This window comes from Pungitius pungitius, chromosome 11 (genome assembly GCF_949316345.1).
Source record: "Pungitius pungitius chromosome 11, fPunPun2.1, whole genome shotgun sequence".
In the NCBI taxonomy this organism is placed as follows: Eukaryota; Metazoa; Chordata; class Actinopteri; order Perciformes; family Gasterosteidae; genus Pungitius; species Pungitius pungitius.
In genome coordinates, this window is record NC_084910.1 from 17,723,776 (window position 1) to 17,745,831 (window position 22,056).

General features: G+C 46.1%; 2 protein-coding genes across 3 annotated transcripts; one reads left to right on the plus strand and one right to left on the minus strand.

The window, feature by feature from the left end:
* Window positions 1-9,533: 9,533 nt before the first annotated feature.
* On the minus strand, window positions 9,534-12,719 carry rbm8a (RNA binding motif protein 8A). 2 transcript variants are annotated; one of them, XM_037455052.2, is made up of 6 exons: window positions 12,567-12,719; window positions 11,972-12,031; window positions 11,784-11,861; window positions 11,213-11,349; window positions 10,149-10,285; window positions 9,534-9,970 (listed from the first exon to the last, which is right to left on the minus strand). In XM_037455052.2, exons 1-6 carry the CDS (start codon window positions 12,631-12,633, stop codon window positions 9,922-9,924), a joined length of 528 nt encoding a protein of 175 aa, XP_037310949.1. In that variant the 5' UTR covers window positions 12,634-12,719; the 3' UTR covers window positions 9,534-9,921. The 2 variants fall into 2 exon arrangements, with proteins under 2 accessions (XP_037310949.1, XP_037310951.1); XM_037455054.2 differs by having other exon boundaries at window positions 12,573-12,716.
* Window positions 12,720-15,168: 2,449 nt separating this feature from the next.
* Window positions 15,169-17,513, plus strand: afp4 (antifreeze protein type IV). Its single transcript, XM_037454294.2, has 4 exons — window positions 15,169-15,243; window positions 15,442-15,507; window positions 15,612-15,762; window positions 16,285-17,513. Exons 2-4 carry the CDS (start codon window positions 15,456-15,458, stop codon window positions 16,511-16,513), a joined length of 432 nt encoding a protein of 143 aa, XP_037310191.1. The 5' UTR covers window positions 15,169-15,243; window positions 15,442-15,455; the 3' UTR covers window positions 16,514-17,513.
* The last annotated feature ends 4,543 nt before the right edge of the window (window positions 17,514-22,056 follow it).

Sequence of the window (22,056 nt, forward strand, 5' to 3'; positions counted from 1 at the left end):
TTTAAAAAAGGACAGGGACCAATAAATGACATCCCTAACTAGCTCAGAGATGTTGGCGTTTAATGTGCAATATCCTCGGCTATAAAAAAAAAAGCGCAAGTTCACATCCATTATTAAACGGGCAATAACTGATCATTTTGGGACACTGGGGGGTCGTCGAGTCCGTACGGACTAAACGAGAGAGAGAGAGAGAGAGAGACCTGAGAACGTTGAGAGACTTGGTTCTGACGCACTCCGAAATCCTGCGTATTGAATTTTGTCAACGCAGGTGCGACCCTACAAGCAGACATGAGGATTACTGGATTACAGAACCTCCCTTACAGCAGGTCTACGTGAATGAGGGGAAGCGGTAATCTGTTCGTAGTGGACGATGATGCGCCACGTCCTGTTCGGGTTACACTCGTCATGGCGACTGAGGGGGAAAGGAGCTTGGGGTCAAAAGAAGAAAAAAAAAAAAAATGGCACCTGAACACGGTGGCGATGAACTTTTACCAAACGAGGTGGACTGAGGTGTCTCCTGAACCCGTTTTCCGGGCACCGCGCGTGACCACGGCTACGAAATGTGACACCTCTATTTCAGTCCGATGGCGGACAAAGACCCAACGAATGCAACACAGCGTCCCTCGGGCCGCGTACGAGCAACCAGACATAAGGGCACAAAGGGAGGCAAACGGGAGCAGGGCCGTGTGGTCCGGATACTTTGGAAGAACAGGGAGTACTGACAGCTAGAGCTACCCGGTGTTGTAGCTCATTGCAGGTACGTTGCGTCAGCTGTCGCCAAATAATGAACTAGAAAAAAGGAGGTTGACTCGTAAAATGCTGTCTCGATTGCACAGTTTATTTAGCCGGACAAGCAGCCGAGTCCCCGGCTGTAGAAGCAACCTGCTTGGTTTGCATTTTCGTCACAACCCAATCGGAAAACAAATCTGAGGGATCCATTTTAAAGACTGTTTGTTAAGCCTACATTATGAGCTCTAGATAAAAGGAGCAGTGTCTGCCGAAATGATCCCTGAGGCTTGGGGTTGATCCCCAGCATCGGTCGAGCTTTACCGACAGCTAATGAGGGGAATTCAAACAGACACAGATCTCCACATGACTGATGCACATTAGATAACGCCACTCACTCTATACACAAGTTGTGAAACGGCTTATTTGACAAAAATGGCTCTTCTGAGTTTGTATCTCTACGGTTGAAATGCACTTCTTGTAAGTCGCTTTGGATGAATGACATGTAACGTCACCAGAGTTGGCAGTTCACGTGCTCTAAATGTCTGCGCTAGGCGTAGCGTGCGGCCACAAAACCACAGAACGCTTCCTCGTCTCTGCCCGTGAATCAAAAGCTGTGGCGAGCAGGGGCAATCACAACAACAACAACAACAAAAAGATTTGGCGAGAGGGCCCCGACAGCCTTTACCTGTGGGGCGGTTGGGGGGCCCCCGGGCCTCCACTGATTCTCGTTACATAAGAGCGAGAGCTACAGCTGGACGCTGTTGAGGAATGGGGGGGGGGGGGGGGCGGCGTTGCCCTCAGACACCGTTTTTCAAAAGTTCCTCTGCGGCACAAAGGCAACTCTGTCCGTGCAGCAGCGGGCAAAATTCATCTCCGCTGTAGCCACTCTCGACATGTAACGCAAATGGATGAGGGGGGAAAAAAAAAAAGAATAAAGAAAATCAGTGGAACCCGGAGCCTTGGAACACAACAAAAAATGCAATAAAGAGCACAGCAATGCAACAGCCTCGCTCAGTGTCCCATGATGCAATTCTATAAGGCAGGGGGCGACGCATTCCCTACGGACAACGTGGTGCTGACAAATAAGCCCCGCAGATTTTTAATGGAATAGAAAAGCAGCAGACATCTCAGCCAGTTTTGACAACATTTTCTGCAACATCAGTCGTCCTCAAGGGCAACTGGATGCATCACGTAGAACCGAACTGTGACGTAGGCACATTCGTTTTCCGAGGGCTTGCATAATGCTTAAGCATATGATGAGCGTTGCATTGTAAACATCTCCTGTGGGTCACAAAAGCAAAGTCACTGCCCTTCCTCGATATCAAAATGAATTCCGTTGGTTAAGCACCTTTAAAAAACGCGTTAATCACAAGTTTGCAAACTGCTGTCTCACCAAAAGCATCTGACGTTTACAGATGCTGTTGGTCTACATCTCGGAAATCAATAAAATGAAATCGGGAGTGTTTCCCCATTTCCCCCCGGACAAAAGGAAATATGCTAGTAAGCTGGCTGTTGGAGAAAAATCCATACAACACACGGAGGCACAACCCAAGAGCCACAGAGAGGCTGTTCACATGTGAATTATAGGAACTATTGGCCCTTTGCTAGTCCATTGGCTAAGAAAGCGTTGGTCTTTTAGTGGAGCAGAAGAACTTGATGCAGCTGCAGCACGAGTGGCTTCCAAATAAGGACATTCATCATCTTTTCACCAATGTGAATGTTATTTCTACTGTAATGGGTGTCCATTTTTTTGTTGTTGCCTGAGGACACAAGTAGAGCAAGCATCTTCCAGTCCCAGTGAAGGCTTCGCCACCAGCTGTGGGCATTTGTGTGTGTGTGTGTGTGTGTTTATGAGTAAGACAACACCCGTCTGAATGTGCACACAGCTGATGTCAGATTCCACAGCATGCCCGCCCGCCCTTTGAGGCCGCGCCACTGGAGCCGGTCTAAAAGCTGCCCGGTCATCACACAAAGATTTGCCTACCTTCCCTGCGGAGGCCTCCCGGTCGCTCCAACAGCCAAACCCGATACGTGCGAGCTCGCCAACCGGCCTTTTTTTTTCTCTCTCTCTGAGAGAGCTCGAGGCAGAAGGCGGCGAGGTAAACAAGATCTACTTACAGACCAAGACCTTAAATAAATATGCAAACGAGGAATAAAAAGATGCATACTGGTTGCACAGGGAATAAATCCCTCGCTTACATTAATTGCACAACAGATGATTCTCGCCAAAAGCGTAAAACGTAGCATCACCAGGGTAAGAAAACGGGGCGTGTATGTTTGCAGGATGTACGGATCAGGTAGTCAGGTGACCCGAGTCTTTGTCCCTGTGTAACTGAAAGGAACTGATAAATCAATATGAAAACCTGATAACGCAACAATGCTTGGTCTGCAGAACCAACGCAATAATAATAATAATAATAATAATGATAATAATCACCTACTCGGAACAGCCTTCCATTTGAGCTGGTCTAAAAATAATCATGCCTGCAATCATAGTTTAAACATGCAGCACGGCGAGTTCGCAAAGAGCCAACGTGTGAGCTCTGAACGGCCAATGCCTCGACTAAAGATCATCACACGACGGCACGTCCATGTGCTCTCGTGGCACCCGACGTCACGCCGGATTTCTATTGGACAAAGGGGTCGTGACAACGAGGCCGCTCTGTTCCGAACACCACACACAGCAAAGGAGGGTCGGGGGGGGGGGGGCTGCCGTTTACAGCAGGGACCGGATGTGCTCGAGAGGTCGAGCCGGCGCTCATCGTCAGGTGGCGCGGCGTGAATTTGGATCAGGAAAACGAAACCGAGACGAGAGTCCTCCGGAGTATTCTATTCACTGGGAGCAGGGGTGATACGACGGCCAACTCCTGGACACAAAATGTTGAGAGAGCTGATGTCACGGTGTGGCACAGGGTTCACTGAACAAAAACAAACGCTTCATTTTTGTGGGGATTTCAACCGTTTGGGGATGGAATTTTAGGACAAAACGCCCCCTTCAAAAAGGTCTACCGGTGGACACGAAAGAAGTAATCGGGATTTAGGGCCAATAGTCCATATGAAATGGATTCTTATTATAATATCACCATAAATACTCTTTATAGTTTTAACAAACCAAAGGACTGAAAAGGGGTTCGGTCTACTCAAGAGCGTCCATCAACAGCCGCGCGAGGAAGGCCGCCGCAGAGGGCGCCATCGGGTACCGAAGGTGACGTTCCCACATTCCGGCCGGTCAAAGGCAGACACCTGAAACAGGAGACCCGGTCGTCTCAGTGGAAGCAAATCCGCCGCGGATGCTTTTGCCGTTTCAGAGCCCCCGAGGACCCGGAGCAAAGGGTGGTTCGGCGGGCCCGAGGGTGGACGGATACACGGCTGCGCTTGGGGAACCTGGCGGTGTGCTGGTTTGGGGTTTTCCAGAGCGTTGCCCGGCCTAAACTCTAACTAACGTGGGTGAGAAGCCCTCATCCAGCCCCCGGCGGCCTCTTTTATCGATTTTCTAGCCTTTGTGAAGAAATCCAAGCCTCTGCATCCATCAAAGGCACCGGCCACATTAACAAGGGGAGGGGAGATTCAAGCCTGAACTGAAGAATGTGTAACAGGAGTCTGCAGTAAGAAATAAGATGATTAAACTAATCGAGATGCTGTTTCCAAGGCTAATACTAAAAAGGACTCTCTACAGGGAAAACAGCAAGTTCCACGAACAAAAGTCTTAAGATTGACATCTGGGAAAAAAAATATTGATCAAATATAGTTTGAATTTAATCAACCTACCAGATGGATTGTTCCACTAAACCCGTCGGACACATTTCGGGAATGTGCAGGCCCTTTGAGGAAAACGATGGCTTGGCATGTGATTGGCTGAAACATTTTTCAATCAAACCTTTGAAAAGAGCAGACAGGAAAGGAAAAGAAAATCTAGAAAGAAAGTGTGCACTGCCATGTCCTGCTCTTATTTCACTGAAGTAGTACTTTGCTCTTCCGATATAACCAATGTTGTTGCAGGCGTCTTGAGGAGCCTCCACGGTCGACCACCAGTCAGAAGCCTAAACCAAGCCCGGTCCTCTCTGGCCTACAGGACGCCAAGTAAATACATGGAGCCAGACGAGATGGATTTATAGATATATCAAAAACCCAAACATTTTTTTTAGAATTAATCCTAGCAGTTTGTCAATGCCGGGCAGACCAGCTTTATTAAATACGGGCTATATGACATCGGTTGTGGAGGAACGACCTCTCCCATTGTTCATAGGTATATTCCTTTATCGAAATAAACAGTGGCAACCAACGTCTCCAGGTTGGCGGTATCCTCTTCGCTTAGTGTTCAAACAATGAGCTCATCGTCACAGGATTAACATTCTGCACATTAACCCTCGAGAAATAGCCGACATTTCTTAGAACTGTGCCGTTTTGGAATTTAAAAAAACATAACCGGTTCCACTCCTGCAAAACAAAAGAAAAGACGTTGCGTTAAAAAAAAAAAAAAAAGCCTCAACAATGGACACAAAATGGAGCTGCGGCCTGCATCTCGATGGCGGTTTCCGATGTTCAGAGGTCTCCCTCTGCTACGTCAGCCTGAATGTGTAGCCAACCAAGCCGAGCGGGATCTTTAGCCAGTGGCCAAAACAGGCACCAGCCTCTGCAGGCGGGGCGGCACTAATGCTCATGTGAATCCCCACGTGCTGCAGGCCGGGCCCGGTACGACAGCGGGGCGACTCAGCGGCGTCACTCCCCGCGTGATGTCATCGCGGCTGACAGGCTCCTCGTCGGGAGGGGGGTGGGTAGGGGGGCGGCGTGCGGGATTACTCCCTCGCTGTCCCGGATCAGCGGGGCCGGGGGGAGGGGGGGGGGGTCGGGGGAGGCTGATTGCTTCCAGTCAGCACAGGAAACAACAGGCCCCATGCTTTGAAATAAACATTAGCCAGTGGACAAATGTTGACACACTGAGGCAATGGCTGGGGACTTTATCACCAGACAGTGACAGGTAGCAGTAAAAGAGAGTCCAAACTCCCCCCCCGCTCACCATCATCCAACCGTGGACCCTCGGTTTGTTTTCAAATCCACCGCCGGACTTGAATAAAATAACTACTCAAATAACCATATGACAGGCCGGTCATATTAAAGGGGATTCAATTTGTTTGTCAGCTATAGGAGAAGTTTAGCAACTGAAGCCATTACTAAAAGTAAGTCACATTACTGCTAAGATAGCGACCGGGACGGCGCTTCGGATTTGAACATTATCTCCTCACGGAAGCAGAGAGAAAAGCAGACAACGGAGCAATAAAACCAACGTATAACACCATATTTTATTGAACCGAAGAGGAAAAAGTCTTCATATTGTGTGACGGGATCCGAGAGCTGACTAACAGCACCGGGGAGGAGAGGAGACCGACCCGAGAGACAGTGAGAAGTACCGCTCGTTGGCACCAAGCGTGAAACGCTCAACCTTTGCGGCTCTCTGTCCAGCGTGAGCACCCCTTTTTCCAGATGAAATATATCGACGCATTCAAAACAGCCGTATACTATGTGCCCCTGAATTTCCCACAGGACAGATCAAAAGCCGTGGTAGGAATAATCTGCATGTAGAGGGAAGAAAAAAGGGGGAAGAAGAAGAGTGCGGAGTAACCGATACAGGGAGCTCGCATTACTGCAGCGTCTCTTGGGGCCGAGGCTCACGCTACGTGGGATTACGGCTGCTCAGTTGGTACCATAAGGCCACATCGTTCCCTCCCACCCGACTTAACGGACACTTCTACAGTAATAACAAACTGTGTGAACTACATTTAATCCCAAAGCATTCGAGCGTGGGCGCGCGATACACAACCGCGCTGTTGAAGAGGTAGGTGCCTCGGGTACAGGGTGTCTCCCCCCCCCCCGGGCCCTGGCTGATGTGTCCAAAGACTGGCAGGCAACCAGCCATGCCGGGGAGGGTTGGGCTCTAAAAGAGTTTTATGAGTCGCTGTCTGGGCACCGAGACAAGCCACCTATTGATCCCCGGCGGCGCCGGACGGGACGAAACGGTGGGTTTCCCCTTCCCCCTTTTTACGACCCCGTTCCTCGGCTCGACGGCGAGGTGGCAGCCGCCGGGCCGTGTGTACGAGGGAGCCGACCGCCCCCAAAAAGTGAGTGGATCACGTCCGCCTGACAAGGTCACGGCCCCTGTGAAACGGTATATAACAGACACAGCAGGGGCAGCCACAAAGGGACATTCAGGAGTTAAGCAAATCCGTGTCAAAAGGTTTGGAGGATGGGAGAGAGTGAGCGAAGATGGTAACACGAAACCTCAGAGTAGGCCCTTGCTGCTCTCCCCCGCATTCTGTAATCGTTCAACTTTGCTATGAGTCACATCGAACCGGTGAGCTAATAACCCTTCTTGCCACAATGTCAAGCAACTTTGCCACTTCAAGACAGCAGTGGAAACATCCCACCATTCTCTCCCTCCCATCTTCCGGCGGACCGCGGTTTGTTTGGAAAAGTGTCGGAGATCTCTGTGTGCGATGAGCTGCAAGTCACATTTAAAAAAAAAAAAAAAAAAAAAGACAACCCAAGTGCAACAAAGGCTTTTAAAGATGTGGATTTGTGACGCGATGCTGGCTGCAGGTCGTGAATGGATTTATCTAACGGCTGTTTTGTGCATTGACCGGTGGAGCCATTCAAGCATTCACAGAACGCTTCCCCTTGCATTACTTGCAAAGTAGATAAATGGGGTTTTTTTGCAGCGTTGAGTGCCAGAAATGTTTCCTTTTACACACATTTAGAATATGAATTGCATTGCGACTGATGCTAAACCCAGCTTAAAATACTGGCCCGGGGTGCTGTCAGTCCCCGCGGTGCTGTGTGCATCAACGTGATCCTTGAAGTGCAGAGGACTTGCATAATGAAGGCCGGCTCACGCACCTTCGCAGGGAGACGGGTGCGTCGCGGGAACGCAGCTCTTTCTCATCCTCTACCGAATGTTGGAGCCCAGACGCGTACACAGCGCACTACTCCAACAACAACAACAACTCATGCCTGCATGTGTTGTTGTTGCAGACAAGTCGTGTTCCCGGTCGAGTTGGACGATCGCGGGGGCTTTCATCACCGCTGCTGATCAACACCCCTCTTTGCAAGTGACAGGCAGGGCGTGTTATGTGTGTATGTGAGTATGTGTCTCATTCCGTCTGCACAGCCATTGGAAGGAATGAGTTCACGTTGGGGGGGGGGGGGGGGGGGACTGGATGCATTTCATTCTCCCAGCACCATGCTCCTTTAAACCAACCACATGGTGGAGTGTCCTCCTCAGAGTCTTGTTTTTGTTTTTATAACAGTAACGTAAAAAAGGAGCTTGTATCCCTGTCCTACTTTTTTGGTTGTTTTTTTTTTCCTGCCCCATGTTGACTGTGTTCCTGCTGTCCCAGCAAACAAAAGAGCCCACGCATGCAAGACCTGAATAATTTAAGGCAAAGTGTAACGCAACCCCTTTTCTTCATGGGGGGGGGGGGGGACAAGTTGGAAATGACCCGTTCTCGGACGCAGTTTACTTCGAGGACGTTTCTCCCGGAACTGGTGCTTTGAGCAGATGCGCAAGCAGCGTGAATGGAACCTCGCATCGTCCGAATCGTGACCGGCAGCTACCACAAAGCTAGCTATTTAAAAAAAAGAGAGCCATTTAAGTGAATTTTTCGGGCAGAACTGATATGAAAGCGTGAATATGTAGAGCTGACCTCCCGTTCAGCACAACTTTAAAAATGAAATGTTTAGCCTGCATACAGCTGCAACGTAAGTTGACAGCTTATAAAAAAAAAAAGAGAGAGGCTAACGGGTACGTTCAGCAAACACTTGAGTTCGTCAGCCTGCTCGGTGTGTACATCTATGTTAAAGATGCTTTTCAATGCTTCTTGGGGATGCATTGTCCTAAATGTCGGCTGAGCAAGCTACTCAGGGGTACGAGTGTTCTTTGACACAAAAATATCAGCAATACACATGCTTACATAAACGCATTTTGAGGCGTTCAAACGCACGGGGTTTCGTGCACGATTTACACTCGCTGTTAACTTTAATGTCTCGTGTTAGTCGGGTCAAACGTGCGTTTGTCGAACCGCTTTACGCGCGAATGAATTCTCAATTAAAGAGAAATGTTTATTTCTTTCATTGGACCGAACCGTAACATTTGGCTAGCAAGTGGCTACTACAAGCCTGGCTAATCACCAGCTAACGGTGGCTAACGTTGACGCTAGTAGCCAGAATATCGCTCCACAGCTTACCTTCAACGGCCTCGCAGATGCTTTTGTCATCGTCCCCTTTAGTTTCCCAGCGAGTGTCGACTCGTGAATAGCAACACGTTTCCGAGATTTTCGACTCCTAACTTTTTAGCATCTTCATTAGTGGAACTACGCGTAAAGCCCCCAACAGGACCGTCACCGACAAAGTAATTTCTACACCACTTACAACAACAACGTCAACCGAATGCGTTGAGCCCGCCCCCACGTAACGATTCAGCCAATCAGAGAGGAGAGTTGGTTTTAACGATGCTTTTTAAAGAACCAATGGACGTTCCCCGTGTTCTTTGACTGACGTGCCTAATAGAGTAAACACCAAATGAGAAGGGAAGAGTGCAATGCATGCGCCTGCCAATTGGTCGCAGGAAAAAGAAGGGCAAGGGGTTTCGTCCCAAGTAGCCTATGAGCGTGCCACTCACCGCCCGGAGTGACAGGTGCTTCGGAGTTGATAGAATAGCTGGGGCGGCACCATCGCCTGCGTGAGGTCTTTGAGGATGATGCAAACTCTACGTCATTACGCAGGGCTAATTCAAACACAACAGTGCACACCAGTACCTTTTTAAAAGTTTAATTTTCCCCAAGTATAAAAAAAAACAAAAAAAACAAGTAAGATCGAGAAAACCGAAATATTTTTAGGGAACCACAAGCATGCACCACGTACAAGTTTGAGTTAAAAGTAAATCACAGTTTCATTGACAGAGCTGAATGGATATCCTTCTGTTGCATTTTAAACAGAATAAACAATTTACAACGAAAGAAAAAATGCTGCTTTTGGGCCAATTGATTCGTGTTATTTAGCTTTCAAAAAGGAGTAACTTTGTATGACAATATTTTAAATTGCACAAACAACTTAATAATATTGTACAAAAAAGGTTTTCTTATGAGATAATGAATTGAGTGACACAATGACACTCCCTCAAGCCAATGACAACTGCTGTTCTCAACGCCGCCTCCTGTCCGGGCTTCTGCTGCGTCTCCGACCACCAGTCCTGTGAAAAAACAAAGCTCTGTTATTGGACAAGTATACACTATATACAAATAATTTAGATCACACATTACTTGTATCTGTACTCATACCAAAATGCAGAAGAAGCCGCATGTAAAATGTTGGCAATAGTGTTTGTTTCTGCAGCCAAACACACAAAGAAAAAGAAACACCATGCTCACCTCCTCTTGTTCTTGGGGGGCCCTCTGACAAATCCCCAGTCAACACTGATAGGCTGACCCATCATGTCCTGAGCATTGAGCCCTTCCATGGCTGCCTGGGCTTCTTTGTAAGTCTCATACTCCACCAGGGCATATCCCTAGAAGCAGTTGGGAGGACAGCATGCAAGTTCTTGGTCATTCATGGCATCACTGCTTTGGAATGTGGTAGCATTTTTCAATTCAAGTGTACAATACAGCATAACCCTTCAGGCTGATTAACATTAAGGCCCTGCTGAGACAAGTGTAGGATCACTGGAACATAGTAACAGGGCACAATAGCTCAGTAACTTGTAAATGTAATTTTAAGCATTTAGATCTTCGAAAACCATGTGATGGACTTCCACTGCCCTCACATATGATGTGTCACAGGCAAATATTTTGGCCCGGATTTGACATTTAAAACACTGCTGCCACCTTGTGGATTTGAGGAAAGTTGAAGAATACTTCTCCATTGACCAACCAAGAAAAAAAAGTATTCTATGAATTGCTAAAGCAAATATCAGCATTACAAAATAGTCTAATTTTGGCAAGAAAGATAAATACATTTGTTGATGTAATACTCTGATATATTCACCTTGAATTCCCCTCAATTTGAAAATATTTCTTAAAAACCATTAGTTTAATTCATAAATTCTAGTGAGGTTGTTTCTCTGCTTGAGTTTGTATCTGCTGCGACACTTACTTTTCTCATATCTTGTAAACTGGCTATGAAAAGCATGTATCAACATATTACGAGAGCATCAGGGAGTAGACCCATGCTGTGCTGTTTTGATATATTTTTATTACCAAAAGTTACGTTTTTATTTATTTAGGAAAAGGGCCCCTATTAAAAATGAAGTCTCAACATCTGCCCGTCAGATTCTTTGAAAAACACAGTGAAGTGTACTACAAATGATATCCATCAGGTAAAAATAACATAGGCTGCGTCAATAAAAACCATAGAATTGATAATAACCGGTGTTCATCGACTCAAAGTGAACCTTGAGCTTGAAACTCCAGAATGCCGCGCTATACATCTTTCTCACCTTGAGGTAGCCCGTTCTGCGGTCGAGGTTGAGATGCAGGTTCTTGATTTCCCCAAACTCTGAAAACTTGTCATGGATGTCTTCCTCTGTGGCTTCTTCGTGTACACCAGTCACAAACAGAATCCAGCCCTCCACAGCTGCAACGAGACAAAGACAAGAAAAGGAGTCAGGCTCAAGCGATAAAACAAAGTACTGACAAGTAGAGGTGCAATCACTAAAACTCTTTGCATGCAAAAACTAGTCCAACAGTCTGGATCTTTTTGTATACCTGCTCAATAAAATAAGTTTATCCCAGTGGTCTAGTTTAATACTAGTTACTAAATCCAAGATGACAGCAAATATAATGAATGATAAATAACTAGCTGTTTGGTCATTGTAGAGATAACAGTGCATAAAAAATAAAAACACAACAACGGTTTCCAAGAGAGGAATTTTTAAGCAAATGTTGAGCCATGTGTTAATGTAACCTAAAAAAGGCAAAGCTACAGTCACCAATGTGAAGCTAATTAACCAGATCCTCTTTGTTTGCATTTACATGGAATTAAATTTGAATATTATCTGCAATACTTACATCTCTGAGGGCCCGGCTCGTCCCCGTCCTGCTCCACAGTATCATAGTCCTCCTTGATTCTGGATCTTGCTCCTTCCTCTGCAAGCGGCGAGACAGACGAATATTTAACACTACTTACTAGCAAAACAAGCTTTATTTAAAAAAAACTGCAATAAGAGATTACATGAAACAAAATGGTGTTAACTCACCTGAGCCGAAGCCTCGTCCTTTCCTTTTCTTGGCTTTCTCTTTTAACTTGTGGATGCTCTCTGGGGATGAAAAGTTGAATTTTAAACATCTGCACACTACCAGCGTTCAAAAGGCTCACGACAATTTCACGTAGTTTATTTTATGATAATTAACTCGGAATTACCCTTTACTAGAGTGTTATTGAACTATAGCATCTTGTTATTGGTGCATTTGGAAGTCACAACTATTAGCTTAAGTTATAGAAAATACTGAACTAGCGTGCTAACGGGAGCTAACAATACGCTACGAGGGATCCGAGTAATAGCAATTGCGTGTATGTAAAACAAGCCTCTACTACAGGGAAAACAACATTAACATTTTTTTGTAAGCTGGTGCTGCAGAGTTTAAACAACTGCGAACGGTCTATATTAGATAAAGGGCTTAGAACCGGCGCGTTGTTAGCTTGTTAGCATGTATCGGGCCTGCTAGCACGAAGTTAGCGTTCGTATCATTTACAGATACGGCCGTTTTAAAGTAGAACTCGAGATCTACACGTCGTTTAAACGCCGGCGTCGCGGAGCCCTAGCTATCTCTTTTTGTATGTATTAGTTTTACCATCACCATCCTCATCCATAGGAAAGTCCTCGCCTCCCGCTTCATGAAGATCCAACACGTCCGCCATGATGCCAGTATGTGTGGTGTGTGTGTGTGATCGCGGCTAAACGACGCAACACAGGATGCTGTCGGAAGGTTTCTTCTTCTTCTTCTTCTTCTTCTTCTTCTTCTTCTCCGAGGTTTATTGGCACTTGGTGAACTAGGAATTCTTTGCATTACTGCCATCTACTGGCCAGCCTTGGGTAATGCGAAATATTAATTGTAACATTAAACTATTGGACATGAAACTACTTACTTTTTAAAGTAAATTAAGGGTTTTCCGCCTCTTGAGATATAGAAAGGACACACACGCATACCGACGGACAGATTCTTAAAAATTATAGTTAGCACGCATCACTCAGATGTCATATGTCCATCAATGTCAGACCAAATGTACAAACCAAGGGCTGTGGATAGACCGCTGGCATAATAATTATTTTCACTCACATGAGGCAATTTCCTGAGTAAAAAATTGGAATCAAACATCTGAATTAATCAATAATGGTAAAAAAAATAATCATTAGGTAATGTAGTACTAAATACAATAGTTTAATAATGATCGAAATCAACTAAAATAGTAAAATATGATATTACCATATTCAAACGGGTTATACATCTAATACGATGATGTATAACAGTATGTCTCAGCATTGATTTTAAATTGAATTAATTGAATTACATTATCCCAATTACGTCATAATCCACTAACATCTCATTGTATACCTGCAACAGAAAATTTTTCCAGTCATATTATCAACCTCTGTTTACTTAAATGATTTATCTGGGTACTTCCTCCCCCAGCCGTCGTGTACCCACACAGACTAATGCATGTTGTGGACACTGAGGAAGAGAGGACATGTCATTTGACCCCCATCTGGTGGTGTGTTGGATCATAATGCAATGGAGATTGGCAAAAAAATTGCCCATCTTAAAACATGGGCTGAGTGTGTGCTGGAAGTACATTTTTGCCCGCTTGAGTATTCTTAAACATGATTAAAAAGGCCCCTGAAATACCACATTAAGATACCAGGCTGTAGTAGAAAATTCCATGTTTTGATTTGATATCAAGGGCTTTTGTGCAAGAATGGCATTGTTCATTGATTGCTAGGAAACCCCACTTTTGTCAATATATCTGGGAGAGCGACACATGCTCCGAAGGCCATAGGTCCCTGAACCGTAAAGGGGTCACAATGCAACATTTACAGGAGTCTCCCCTGGCCTGTCACACCAAATTCATGGAATTCAACTTATTTTACTTCAGAAATATCAATTTTTTAAATGTCGGTAAATAGCACATATGTAACACGCTCTGCAACAAAAATGGCTTGATTTTTCCTGACAGACTCCCTGGGATGGTTGATAACAGTGGATCCCTCGTTTTTTTTTAGTTCAATATTTCACCTCACTCTCAACAGATTCTTCTTCAGCATCTGAAAAGATGCAGTCCACTGGCCAATGTCCAAGGTACTTTAACTTGACCAGAGATAGACCACGAGCTTTTAGATGAAAAGCTTTGCTGCTCGGCTTGCTCTGTTGCCATGGCAATCCAAAACTACTATTTAATGAAAAACACGGATCGATATATGAAAAAAGGGAGAGCATACCAGTTGTCAGAAATTAGGGATCGCCACATTAGTTTGGTGTCAGAAATATTCATTGAATCTGAACGGTTGCTCGCCGCATTAATCCAAAATTAGATGTCAAACAAAGCACAGCAGAGAGGGGAAAAAAAAAACTGAAGGGTTAACACAATCAACACAATGTTCCTGTGAAGTCTGATTCTGAGAAGACCAAGAAAGTCTCATGAATCCCGTTGTCAGACCGGGACTGTGATGTTCTGTCGAGAAGGAAGAAAAAACAAATGGGTGACCTGGTTTCCACTGTGACATGGCGGGCCACGCCAGGACGGGACACAACATGTTTTTGTACATTGAAAGAATCGCAAACAAAGTACACCACACGTTGATTGCAGACGCACCAGGAAAGACGTGAAGTATCAGTGTGTGGGAGACGCGGTATCTCTCTGTGCCCTTTGTCACGCGGCTGTATATCTTTTACATACAGTTCGGCGTTGCTGATTGGATGAGTAACTCTGTCCCATCCCCCGACCTTCTGTCTAACGCATGTGCCATCATCAAAACGCAGAAAACCACAACAAGCTCAGGGCTCAAATGACACTTGTTATTATAATAAAGATGAGGTAATAACTCACACACACAAGTAAAAACAGTGGAGTGAAAAATAGGATATATATGTAATTTTATATGTCTTTTATATATTAGTAACTGATAAATATAACGTGTTAATATGTGCAGTTGTGGAGACTCACGTCTATTAATTAAGTAGAAGTGGAAAAATCGGACAAATAGAAGTAAATAAATGTACTCAGAAATAAACACACACACACACACACACACACACACACACACACACACACACACACACAGATTTTGGACTTTGTTAGTTCCGTGTGGCATCAAGGTTCAGCCAACTAACAGAAAGGACTTATCAGGCATTTCTTTTTGTTTGAAATGACGACATTGTGATAAGTTGTGATTAACTCATCACGTGCGGCCATAAAAGCCTCGTTCTCGCCGACACGAAGGCACAGTTAGTTCAGAGCGTCCCACGACTTAAGGTGAGTCTCCTGCTGGCTTGATTTCCCCCCCCTTTTTTGTGTGTTTTCTGGTCCTCTGTGTGTTGGACCGCCTCGTTGCCGCGTTGCTGCCGTCTCACTGTCTTCCCCCCCCCCCCGCAGCTTTTCATTCTCATCCCGAAACAAACAAACACCCTTTGACCTTTCGGCCTCCGGGTTTTGCTTTTTCTTCCTCTGCAGCAGCAGCAGCAGCCATGAACTTCTCCATCACCGCCGCTCTGGTCCTCGCGCTGGCCGCTGCCCACGGTGAGACACGAGATGCCCCCCCCCCCCCTTCCCCCGGAGGTCACGCTCGAGTGTTGAGAGTTGAAGTCGGTTGGGATGATCTAAAAGCGAGCGTGTGTTCACAGGCGCCGGGGCCGGGCCGCTGGTGAGGCGCGACGCGCAGGCCGAGTTGGACAAGATCGCCAAGCTCATTGGCGCCGTGTCGGCAGGCCTCACTGACGCCACGCAGGAAGTGGTGGAGAAGATCAAGACCCTGGAGGTGACCAACTCTGCCCAGTAAGTGTCAGCCGCAGCAACTCGGGGGGGGGGGAGGGTTTGGAATTTAAAGTGGTTTGCTCCCCTCTGTGTGTGAGCGACAGGTTGGAGACGCCTCGAGCAAAGACCCAGCACGTGAATAAGGGCGTTAACTTTATAGTTTAAATGCCCTTCCAACGTAATGGTCAAATGGAAGTTACACACTTTATTTTCTCCATGTAATTTAATGTATGCATTAGTTATCACTCTAGAGGCATGATATGTAAAAAAATGGCTTTTAAATGAGAGTTTCAACGCCTGAGACCGCCCCGGCTGTATGAAACACTCTCTTATGATGGTAAAATACATTAAAACATGAGGCTAAAAGCTTATCACCTGGGTTCTTCTTTACATTAAAGTCATCACCCAAAACCAGGACAGTTACACATCATGACTCCCAACACATTTTCCGTCAGTTTTTGTTCATTTTCCTTTATTTCGAAGAAAACAACAAGACAACGAAAGCATTGATTAACAGAAGAATGTCGCTCCCCCCCCGTGCAGGACTTACATGGAGGACGGCAGGTCCCAGATCCAGCCTCTGGTGGACAAGGTCCAGGCCGAGGCCACCAAGCTGCAGGAGCAGGTCAAGCCCTTCGTCAGCGACATGGAGGAGCAGATCAGGCCCGTGATGGAAAACCTCCAGACTCAGGTGAAGCCTCTGGCCGACACCATGGTGAAGATCTTGCAGCAGCTGATGGACCGGACCAAGGCTCTGCCCGCCCCCCAGTGAACGTGCCGCTCTCGTCTCTGTCTTTAAGCCATTTTACACACACGTCGTCATTAAAGGGGTTTGAAAACCGTCCCTTTTGAGCCGACTGTTCTTGCTTTGACTCGTGCGAGTAAATATTTTATTTGCAATCTGAGTAGAGAGATTCATTTGTGAAAGTTGAGATGAAATATATTACGGCACAATCTGATGAGAATTACTTATTGAAGTGGAGGCCGATATCAAAATTACCTCTGACCTTTGGGTCGATGGTGTTTTTCATCACTTGTGGTTCAATATTGTGAAGTAGGCCGTCAAACAGTTTGGAGTGAAAATATCGGATGGATGAGATCAACTCAAATGGACGGATGTATTGACTTGAGGCCAATAATGACCCATAACATCAAGTATAACCAGGAGAAAGCCTTTTCTTTTTAAATAAATTTTTTTTAAAGTACATTAACAACGTTACAATGCATCTTTGAATTTACTAGTCAGACACAGCCAAAGGCAACTCAATCAATATCTCAGAAACACCACCAACACCCGTTTTGACAGTTACTTACTTGCCAAAAGCCCAGTTGCGAGTGGGCTGTGTTTGTTTCCACACGGGGGGGGGGACAGAAACAGACTCACCCCTGCAGACGTAGAGCCAATTCAATCAAATGTGGCAAATGAATTGGAAATAAGTGCCTGAGCGCAACATGAAACATCTGCAATGAATTCATTTCCTCGCATTTAATGTAATTCTTCAGTGTTCGACGTGCCATGAAGAGTAATACATTTGATGTTTTCTGAAATAACGTTTTTTCCCGACATGACTGTGGGACTCGTTGCCGAAGATGAATCGAGATTCAGTGTGTTGGGCTCGATAGTGAGACATCAGGGGTCAATTACTGCTCATTGTTCCTGGAGGGAAACTGGACCAGGTGATGCTCCGTGATGCAAATATATCTGAAGGGAAATGCTCGGCATCACATTTTGAGATTTGGAAATTCCCAGACTTGGCGTGAGTTCAAGCTTCTGCCTCACAGCAGCGAGGGAGACAATGACTTGTTGTCAGTTTAACAACACAACAACAAAATCACTAGTCTTCCACGCTGCCGCGGACGCCCTCATCCAGACAGGTGTACCTTTACCATACCGTTTCTAGAATTCATTGTTGGGAGAGTGTTTTTACTTCAAGCCGACCTCGGGTGAACTCGTTTGATTGATTACCTGGAGGAAAACAGAAGGACAACACGTGAGCTTTCTGAGAGAAACGCGCGCTACTCTCGTTCTCTCCATTGTGCGTCCGTCCCCACGCATTCCTCCCAGCGCCCGTTGCCAAGCTACGCGCCTTACTCAAGGTGGCCTCCTCGAGCTGAAGCACGAATCCCGCGGGGAGGAGGCGGCGCTGCAGGGAGCGGCGGACGAAAAAAAAAAAAAAAAAAAAATGAAATAAAACCCCCTCACCTTCGAGCCTCAACTTTGCGTCGCGCTCGCCAACGTTCCGGTTTGGAAGGCCGAGGAGGAACTGGCAGTGCCGAGCGGCCTTCCCCTTGTACTCGCTGGAGAGGTTAGGTTGTCACCAAAGCATCTGTAAAAGTGCTCAAAGCCACAGTGGTAAGATGAACACTTCAATCCCTGCACTCGTCTCTCTGTGGGGAGGGGGGGGGACCTCATTCTGCTTCATCATTTCACATATTCAAAAACAAGAAAACCTTGCATCTTTATACCCTGGTGTTTGCCTGAGCATTGTCTCCATAAACAATATTCAACATACATCATACTGCTGCACCCTGCGAACCACGCACCAGACGTGTGGTTTCTCTACCTTGAGGCGACGGAGTTGGTGCGAACCTTTCGGGGGGGGGGGTTTCCGAGCGTCCCGGAGGAAGGACGAGGAGAAGGTCGGCGGCTCAGGGACGCCGGGAGCTGCCCTCAGGGCCGCCCCACTCGTTCAGACAGAGGGGGGGAAACACCTGCTCGCATGCCGCGGCTCTGGTCTCTGTGTGCTGTGTTTTTGATGTGCGTCGGCGCCAATCAGTTCAGTGTCAGTTGGACTCAGCCGTCAGTCAGTCGGTGGAGAGGAAGGATGCCGCGAGCATGTTAATGGGCCACTTCCACTTCAGAATTCTAAAGCTCCGCTACGCTCATTCAGCCAAGTGGTTGTCTTTTATCGTAAAGATATTCAACTCCACATTGTCCAACGTGTCCAGCGGCTTCCAGGTGAAGCCCACGGTCGATAGGGATCAATACTCACAATACAATATTAATACTGTTTTGGACCTCTGGAGGACGACACCTAGTCAGTTCCTCACTGGCCCTTTGCCATTTTGTTAATGCTTCAGCTGGACACAGATTACAATGATGGACGCAGTAAAAATAGTGAATGCATGTTAAAGTGAACAAATCATGCTGTATTCACATCAGAAGAAGCACTTTCAGTTAAGCAGATATACCATGTGTTTAATGTCCAAGTGACCACTTGTTTCATAAATTACACACAGCATATTAAGCGTGGAGGAAGTAGCTGCTGTCAGCCCGTCCACTGTCCTCACAGACATTCTTGTAACAGAATAAAAGCGACATTCACAGCTTTGCATTTACATGCATATTTTTGGAAGAATTTCATTGCATTGTAAAATTGATTCCTACTGAATTATGAATCCTTTCCGCGAATGCATAAGATGACGAGCATTTACGGTGTGGCCATCTCAACACACACCACAGGCAGCCCTCTGTGTGTGCGTGTGTGTGTGTATTGCAAAGACATATTGGAACCTGATATGCAGGTTTGTGTGTGTTTGTTCCCCCCCCTTTTTTTGCAGGTTTGTGTGCACACGTTACTGCAGCACAGCCAGGGTGGTGTGTGTGCCTCTCTAAAGGTGTGCGTGTTGTTGGATACCCGCTGGTTTGTGTGAGTTTTTAAAATAGAAATGCGCGTGGCTTAAATACTTTTGATGACAGCGATTAAGGGATTTGTGTGGATTCTGTGGATTAAACGCAGGGACGCGGCGTCGCGATGCACCGGTTGTACAACTGAAAATCAATCAGAGAAAAAGGTGACTGACGGACATTCAGCAATTACATCTGAAGAAATCGACGTCTTTGGATCCGCAGATACACACGGATGCAGAAATGCTCAGACAAAACAGATATAAAGATGTAATATGAGGAGAAACGAGATTAATCAGAAGGTAAAATTGTTGCCACTTACCTTTTCTCAATCGGGCACACGGGGTCATCCACGAGGGCGTTGATTGGAGGCGCGCAAGACATTTTAACTGCACAGAGAGAAAGCAGAGTCTTAATAAAGAAAAGAAGAAAAAAAAAAACTAAATAATAAAATGATCATATCTGCTCAAGAAGAAAAAAAGAGGCTGAAAGGCTTTGGGGCCATTCTCTAACCCCCCCGGCGGTTAAAGGCAGAGTCGGCGAAAAGGACACCGTCTGCCTGCATCGGCCAGTGCAGAACACTGATAGATGTGTTTTTGCTGGCACGGGTTTATGTTTTTACTCAGAACTGATTTGACAGACAGCCCCCCGTGCACACAGGTGCTATTCAAGGAAACTGTGTAAAAGTGACGTCACTGAGAAAGATCTAGCCCACAAACCTCTTCAACGCTCAGGTCCCGCCCCCTACATGTCGCTCTGTTCATAGTTTTCCCATTTCATCCTTTTCTCTCTCTCTCTCTCTCTCTCTCTCTCTCTCTCTCTCTCTCTCTCTCCCTTCATCTCCGCCTCTCTCCTTTCTCTCTTTTTCTCTCTTCTCTCCTTTTTCTGCCAGTCTTTTTTTGTTTTATCGCTATTAGTTTATCATATAAAGTGCATTTCAACAAACTATGAAGCAATGAGCACAAGTCGACTCACAAAAAGCCTTGGAGATCTTTATCTCTGTTTCAGTTCTTGTTAATGTCACTTGTGTACACACACACACACACACACACACACCTACACACACAGTACAGGTGGAATACGCCACACTATATGAATCGCTCAGTCTTCATTTTGCTGAAGGCACATTATGCTCCGAACGTCTCCACCGCTCAGCTGTTTTGTGTTTCTTTTGCAAATGCGCGGAGCTGCTGATGTGAAACCACCAAATGAAGCTTCGCTCAAATTTCCATGGCCCTCCAATTTGCAGCGCGCCCGTCTCTCTCCGTCTCTAATGCTGAAACACCACTTTGTAAAATTACAGTACAATTTTGAAAAGTAGAAACAGGCAGCAGGCAATTCAGGTGCTCAACCTCGTCAACAATGGAGTGCCGGCCTTGGTGATGGTTGCTAGGTGACGGAGGAAATACAATGGCCTCCTCTGAAACCAAAGGCCCTTAAGTGGACTGACAGGAGTGAAATCGCACACAAACACACACACACACACACACACAAAATAGAGCGATGCAGGGAAAAGGAGAGTGTAAGTGAAGCTGTGCACCTCTGTGTGTGTAGAAGCTCGACTGAATTGGAAGTATTGCTGTTGCTGTTTGGAACATAAGGAGGGATTCGAACTGAATAGGAGTGAATCATTTTTATTTTTTATTTCTTTGGCAAGACGCTAGGTAAAAAACAAACCTAAAAAGAGACAGGCCTGGTGAAAAGCTGGGGCCTTGTAGCGACTATAAGCGGTTGCTTCATTAGTATATTGGATAATTACGTTGCGTGGCCCGTTTTGTTGTGTTTTGTTTTTTACTGAGTGCTCGGGAACAACCCGATAGTGGTAGATAATGTTTCAGAAGGAGCAACGTATTGACCAATCACGAGGTCAATAGAAGAGGCTCACGTCTGGCAGCTCGTCTGCGGGATCCATCTGTCGATCCGTCCCTGAACATCCAGCCCATCCAAACCGGGCCGATGACACCACCTGTAAACCGTCGCCGCACAACCACCTCAAGCTTTTGATCATAATTGAGGGAAATCTTTGACTCTGTGATCACTTGAATCCCCCAAAAGAGGCAGAAATAAGATACGGTAATACGCCTTTTTAAATTGTCATTTTCGTTTCGATAAGAAGAAAGAGGTACAATGCAAGAAATATTTTAGAAAAAGTTCCCTCATTTGGCATGTGGATGTGTGTGCTTCTATTCGGCAACACCAGTCCAGCAGTAAAACGAAGCCTAATTCCAGGTAAGAAAAAAAAAAAAACCTGCTTCCTGCGGAGATGACAACTGCCGCCGTGTCCTTCTGCAGCCGCCCAATCAGACGAGAGCACTTTGCCAGGAGCTGCTTGACTCGCTGAAAATAATCATTTAACATGTTTATTTTTCTCTCCCGCTCAGAGACCCTCCTGACAACCTGAAGCATCGTTCTGTAGGATAAACTCGAGAACCCTCGGTGAAAATAACCTCATTAAATGTCTACCGTGAACGTGGGGTTTATCAGATCCATTTCGGTAGAACAAAAGGTGGATTTGGGAACGAGACCCCGGGTGGCCTTTTAATTCCTTCAACAACACGCCGCACAACTTGGACGCGCAGCTCGGATAATTCAAGCCATACAATGAACGGTTAAAGGTCGCTGACCTTTCGAAACATTTTCAACAACCCTGAAAATGCTAGCGTGGCCGGTATCTCTCTGAGGTACCC

What these genes read in the sequence shown, in the direction of transcription:
- afp4 (XM_037454294.2), top strand. Translation starts at nt 15,456, where the DNA reads ATGAACTTCTCCATCACCGCCGCTCTGGTCCTCGCGCTGGCCGCTGCC. An exon ending in CGCGCTGGCCGCTGCCCACG is followed by an intron (nt 15,508 to 15,611) that starts GTGAGACACGAG and finishes GTGTGTTCACAG; the next exon opens with GCGCCGGGGCCGGGCCGCTG. An exon ending in GAGGTGACCAACTCTGCCCA is followed by an intron (nt 15,763 to 16,284) that starts GTAAGTGTCAGC and finishes CCCCCCGTGCAG; the next exon opens with GACTTACATGGAGGACGGCA.
- rbm8a (XM_037455052.2), bottom strand. Translation starts at nt 12,633, where the DNA reads ATGGCGGACGTGTTGGATCTTCATGAAGCGGGAGGCGAGGACTTTCCT. An exon ending in AGGACGAGGCTTCGGCTCAG is followed by an intron (nt 11,862 to 11,971) that starts GTGAGTTAACAC and finishes CGCCGCTTGCAG; the next exon opens with AGGAAGGAGCAAGATCCAGA. An exon ending in GCAGAACGGGCTACCTCAAG is followed by an intron (nt 10,286 to 11,212) that starts GTGAGAAAGATG and finishes AACTGCTTCTAG; the next exon opens with GGATATGCCCTGGTGGAGTA.